This window comes from Sapajus apella, unplaced genomic scaffold, assembly GCF_009761245.1.
Source record: "Sapajus apella isolate SASKATOON/1434 unplaced genomic scaffold, GSC_monkey_1.0 scaffold115, whole genome shotgun sequence".
NCBI lineage: Eukaryota > Metazoa > Chordata > Mammalia > Primates > Cebidae > Sapajus > Sapajus apella.
In genome coordinates this window covers 4,887,127-4,893,555 of record NW_022437055.1, presented here as the reverse complement: position 1 = coordinate 4,893,555, position 6,429 = coordinate 4,887,127, and the positions used below count along the sequence as shown (strand labels likewise).

The 6,429-nt window shown below is 37.1% G+C and overlaps 1 protein-coding gene across 2 annotated transcripts in view; it reads right to left on the bottom strand.

Moving 5' to 3' along the window:
* Positions 1-6,429, bottom strand: part of HPRT1 (hypoxanthine phosphoribosyltransferase 1) — a 35,575-nt gene that overhangs the window by 18,583 nt on the left and 10,563 nt on the right. For both annotated transcript variants that reach the window (XM_032260245.1, XM_032260246.1), the window contains exon 3: positions 4,646-4,829. In XM_032260245.1, the coding sequence (XP_032116136.1) occupies positions 4,646-4,829 (184 nt within the window). The remainder of the gene's footprint in view (positions 1-4,645; positions 4,830-6,429) is intronic.

Below are 6,429 nucleotides of genomic sequence, written 5' to 3'. Positions count from 1 at the left end.
ATATATAAAGTTATAGTTTTGGCCAGGTGCAATGGCTGACACCTGTAATCTCAGCACTGTGGGAGACCAAGGCAGAAGGAATGCTCGAGGCCAGGAGGCCAGGAGTTTGAGACCAGCCTGAGTAATGTAGCAAGACCCTATCTCTACAAAATTTTTTTTTTTAATTAGTCAGGGGTGATGGCATGCACTTGTAGTCCCAGATACTTGGGAGGCTGAGGTGGAGGATCCTTGAGCCCAGGAGTTCAAAGCTGCAATGAGCTATGACTGTGCCACTTGCATTCCAGTCTGGGCAACAGAGCAAGACCTTGTCTCAAAAAAAAAAAATTCTAATTAAAGATAAAGAGTTATAGTTTTATGAACCTTGACTGCAACTGAGGGAAAATCCTGTAATTGGCAAAATGAATTCTGTCTGCTTGTAAAACTTCTGACTAATAGAGAATTAATAATAGGAAGCTCATATTAGAGGATCCACATCAGTTAAAAAGTTTTTCCAAATAACAGTGACTTTGAGTTCTGCAGAGTTAAAAGACTGGGTTCGAATCAAAAACTTGTATGATCTTGAGTAAGTTACTTAATCCCTCTGTGACTCACTGTTCTCAAATGTAAATGAAGATAATTTGTAACTAAAAAAAAAAAAAAAGTTTTCTCTAAGATTGCAAATCCTAAGGATAACTTCATTTTTTAAAAATTTCATTTTAATATCATTTAGTCTGTATACACTATAATGCAGACTAATTTTCCCTCTGCTTGAGGTCTACACAAAAACATTTACAATAAAATTTACTTGTGTATCGACTTTTCCTCCTGGGGCTTCGTTTTTTTTTTTTTTTTTTGGATTTTTGAGCCCAGGAGTTTGAGACCAACCTGGGCAACATGACAAAGCCCTGTCTCTATAAAAAAAAATACAAAAATTAGTCAGGTGCGGTGGCACACACTTCTGGTCCTGGCTACTCTGGAGAGTGAGGTGGAAGGATTGCTTGAGCCCGTGCAGAGGTTGCAGTGAACCAAGATAGCGCCACTGTACTCTAGCCTGGGTGACAGAGCAAGACCCCGTCTCAAAAAAAAAAGTCACTATAAAATTGAAATAAATTTACAACAAAAGAAATACATTTGCATACTTAACCTTCTTTTTATTTATTTACTTATTTTTAATATTTTGAGATGGTGTCTTGCTATGTTGTCTAGGCTGGTCTTGAACTCCTGGGTTCCAGCCATCCTCCCGTCTTGACTTCCCAAAATACTGGGATTACAAGTGTGAGCCACCATGCTTTGCCCTTTTTTAACTTTTACTTTCTGAATATTACAGAAAAGGTCATCAAATATACAGTACTATATTTCATTGCTCTAAGATGCACATTCACATTTTATTAATAATAGCTCTAAAATTGATGAATTACAATTGGTGGCAATTTACAACTATAACTGGAAGTGTTTTCTTTCCTGGCAGTATAAAAAATAGTGTTAAGTCTTAAAATCGGTGACATCTTTAATTTAATGAAATAGGTATTTGGAATCCCCACATAATTTCCCATCTAGGCACAAGGTAAATAAAATCCTGGCTAGCTACTCTGATTAAGAGTATGCATATGTGTGTGTATAGAGAAAGAAAATTCTTTAAAATATTCTAAATAAAAAGTGGCAGTGATATTCAGAATGACTTAAATCCTTTACAATTTTCTACAGTTGTTTCTTTCTTTTTTTCTTAAAAGACAGGGGTCTCCCTCTGTCACTCAGGCTGGAATGCAGTACTACATTCCACTCAGTCTCAAACTCCGGCAGTCTCAAACTCCAGGGCTCAAGTGATACTCCTGCCTCTGCCTCCCAAGTACCTGGGACTACAGGTGCATGCTACCATGTGCAACTAATTATCTCTTTGTGTGTAGAGAACGGGTCTCATTATGTTGCCTAGGCTGGTCTCAAACTCCTGGCCTGAAGTGATTCTCCCACCTTGCTCTCCTAAAGCACTAGAATTACACACGTGCCACTACACCCAGCTGTATGTTTTCTAATAAGCATTTTTTAAAATAAGAAAAATTGAGTTTTTATTTCAAAAAAAAAAAAAAAACCTGCTGTGTTGACATCGTAATGCTTCTTTATATATTCTGTAAACATTTAATAGTTCATAGAATATTTATTTAGGATTAGTACGGATCAACCAGCTTTTAACTCACTCTTTCAAACTGGTCAAGAAGCATGTAAAAATCATACTAACATCAATGTTATTAATGCTGCAAACAATTTAAAATTTCCATTTTACAGTTTTGTCAAATTAGGCTGCCTAATGCTTTATATGCTATATGTGAATATCTTGCATGACAAGCTGTTGAATTACTAAACAGGATAGAAATGTTACTTGAGGCTGGGCATGGTGACTCAAACCTGTAACCTCAGCATTTTTAGAGGCTGAGGCGGGAAGCCTGCTTGAGCCCAGGAGTTCCAGACCAGTCTGGGCAACATAGTAAGACCCCATTTCTACAAACATAAAAAAAATTAGCCAGCCATGGTGGTGCACACCTGTTGTCCCAGCTACTTGAGAAGTTGAAGTGGGAGAATCACTTGAGCCCAGAAGGTCAAGGCCACAGTGAGCTGTGATCACACTACTGCATTCCAGCCTGGGTGACAGAATGAGACCCTGTCTTTAAAAAAAAGTTACTTCAAATCAACAGATATTTTTATTTTTATTATTTGTAGAGACGGGGTTTCACTGTGTTGCCTAGGCTGGTCTTGAACCCCTGGCCTCAAGTGATTTTCCTGTCTTGGCCTTCCAAAGCACTGAGATTACAGGCATGAGCCATCACCAAATTAAGAGATATTATCAGAAGGACTTTCACAATTTCTACTGTTTAACAGTATATCTTCCTTGCAAAGCTCTATAAATATACTAAAAAGCTTGGAATTGTACAGTTAAAACATGGGATTATTATGCCATATAAAATATACCCCAGTAAAGCCTTTTTAAAAAAATAAGCATGTCGATAAATACTAAATAAATAGTATCTCTACACAGAATTTCACCTAAAATACATTGCTTTCTATGTGAAAATTAACCTAAAAATATGCTTTGCTTATGTTTAAGATGTCAGGCTTTTTATCAGTTGAGGAGTTCAGCTTAATAATCCTCTAAGATCTAAAACAAATAGGAAAAAAACTGTAAGTAGAAAATGGAAATAAAAGGTCAAAGTGTTTCTACCACTCAAAATTGCTCTTGTAACTATAAAATGCTTTTTAAATCTTAAACTCTCCTTTTTTGCTTATTTTTGCTTATCTAAAATAACATTCTGCACAAATCCCCAAAGATTAGTCGTAACTTAACAAGACTGATTTAAGACTGATGGGGATGGGGAAGAGGTTATAGAAGACCAATAGGATAAATTATACCATGAACTCTAAGTACATGCTTTGACTTTAAGCAACAGTATATTAAAGGCTGGCCAGCTATACTGCCAGCAGCTATACTGACTAGAATGAAGTCCTAGTGTAAACCATCAATCAATCAATCAATCAATCACTTTCTTTGAGTAAAAGTCTAAATTTTGTGTTTAAACAAGTCTCTAATTCAAGCAAGACTCTGACAAGTTAAAAGGAGCTAATGAGTAGGAAGTAATGTTATGATGCCTGGGCATAAAGGGTTTTAATGGGATAGGGGAAATGTCTATAATACTTAAATGGCTGCCCAATCACCTATAGGACTGACATAAGCATGGAAAAGGTCAAAAACTTGGGTCGCTCAAATAGATGATTAATGGAGAGGCTGACTGAAAGTTAAATGTAGGTAAGTGGTTCTCAATAAAAATGTGAACATAAGGTGAGTCTCTACAAAGATAGACAAGACTCATTCATGAAACAGCAAAAACTGGACATTTGTTCTAATCTTTGAAGAGTAGGAATTCCTATTTTAAAGGAAAACGGTAACTCACAGGAAATACCAACCCAACATAAAATCAGAAACAAAACAATAGTCTAATGTAATAAAAATCAAACATTTGTGTATGATCAAATTATGGATGAAAGTCACTTGTTAAAGATCACACTGATTTTGTCTCATCCATAGTGTCAATGTTGTGATGCATTTCAATTGTGTGACACAGGCAGAGTTACTGTGAATCAAAAGTGGTTTCTGGCGCAACTCACTGTCTTGAGTATACCTGCACTCCCCCTTTTCTTAAAGTGGTTTCTTCAATTCGCCAATGCTCTAGCTCTCCACGTGCTTTCTAGAAAACAAGTGTTGACCCTCCTTATTTGTCAAACCTTGCTGCAAAGGACTTATGACTCCCCTGCAAACCAACCGAGCTCAAGAGAGGATATCTGCCATCAGTGGGTATGTATAGTGAAAAATGCATCCCAAGTCCCAAGAACTATTCCTAAAAGGAGTTTATTAAAAGAAAAACAAAAAACAAAACAAAACAAAACAAAACAAAACAAAACAAAAACACACACATACACACCTGTAAAATAAGTATATATCCTCCAAGGTAACTAGTTTAAAAAAGACAATATTTGCTTTGATGTAAAGTACTAGTGAATACGTTAGAAAAATCTCACTATAACCAGTGAAATGAACTAAGTATGGTTTGCAGAAATTCAAAGAAAATATAAGAAAACCTACTGCTGCTATTAAAAAGAATCATACATTAAATATACTCACACAATAGCTCTTCAGTCTGATAAAATCTACAGTCATAGGAATGGATCTATCACTATTTCTATTCAGTGCTTTGATGTAATCCAGCAGGTCAGCAAAGAATTTATAGCCCCCCTTGAGCACACAGAGGGCTACAATGTGATGGCCTCCCATCTCCTTCATCACATCTCGAGCAAGACGTTCAGTCCTAAAGAAATGAAATCAGGAATTTAATAGAGAGTTTCATACATTAAACTTTATGACAATCATATCTTAGTCATTAAACTTCCACACCAGCCTGGGCAATATAGTGAGACCCCATCCTTGCAACAACAACAACAAAAAATAGCCAGGCATGGTAGCACACCCTTGTAGTCCCAGCTACTTGAGAGGTAAGGTGGGAAAATCACTTTAGTGCAGGATTTTGAAGCTGGAGTGAACTGTGATTGTGTGTGTCACTGGACTCCAGCCTAGACAATAGAGCAAGATCTTATCTCAAAAAAAATGCATTAATAATGTTTTAAAAATCTTCCAGGTAACACATCCTTTGCCTCCATCAAGTATATCCTTATTTTATAAAGTAAAAAATTTGATACCTTCAAAAAAACCAAGCATACCACTATCACATCATTTGCAATTTTAAAAAATTAAAAATAAAAATAAGATAACATTTTCACCTATAAACTGGCAGGTTCTGATTAAATGAAATTTCTTGGATAATATTAAAAGAGATTGTCGAGACTGGGCCAGTGGCTCATGCCTATAATTACAGCACTCTGGGAGGTTGAGGTGGGCCAGATCGCTTGAGCCCAGGAATTCAAGACCAGTGTAGGTAACGTGGTGCACCCTGTTTCTACAAAATATAAAAACATTAGCTGGGAGTGGTGGCACACACCTATATTCCCAGCTACTCAGGTGGTTGAGATGGGAGGATCGCTTGAGCTCAGCAGGTTGAGACAGCAGTGAGCTATGATCACTCCACTGCACTCCTGCCTGGGCAACAGAGACCCTGTCTCAAAAAAAAAAAAAAAAAAAAAAAAAAGAGAGAGAGAGATTGTGAGGAAAAAGACACTCTCATATAACATCAGGAGTATAAAATGATTCAACTTCTTGGAGGATAATTTGGCAATACCAAAATATTCAATAAACTCTTTCCCCTTGACCCAGAATTTCCACTTGAATAAAGCTGAACAAATACCAAACATGTAAAAGAATGTTTCTTCTAGTACAGTCTGTAAGAACAAAATAATGCCTATCAATAGTGGACTGGTTAAATCAGTTATGATATCTCCATAAGATGGAATGCTATGCAACCTTTAAAATATATTAGATGGCTGGGCTGGGCGCGGTGGCTCACGCCTATAATCCTAGCGCTATGGGAGGCCGAGATGGGTGGATCACGAGGTCAAGAGATCGAGACCATTCTGGTCAACATGGTGAAACCTCATCTCTACTAAAAATACAAAAATTAGCTGGGCATGGTGGTGCACACCTGTACTCCCAGCTACTCGGGAGGCTGAGGCAGGAGAATTGCTTGAACCCAGGAGACGGAGGTTGTGGTGAGCCGAGATCACGCCATTGCACTTCGGCCTGGGTAACAAGAACGAAACTCCATCTCCAAAATATATATATATATAAGATAGCTCTAGATGCACTAATATGAAAAGTGACCTATAAAATTTAAAATTACACTCATCTTAAAATATAAATGTATATATGCACATCTGCATATAGTATATGTGCACAGCTAGTGTTTGGGAAGAAATGTGTACAGGAGGCTGAAAGGAGAGAACCTTAATCTTCTTGTT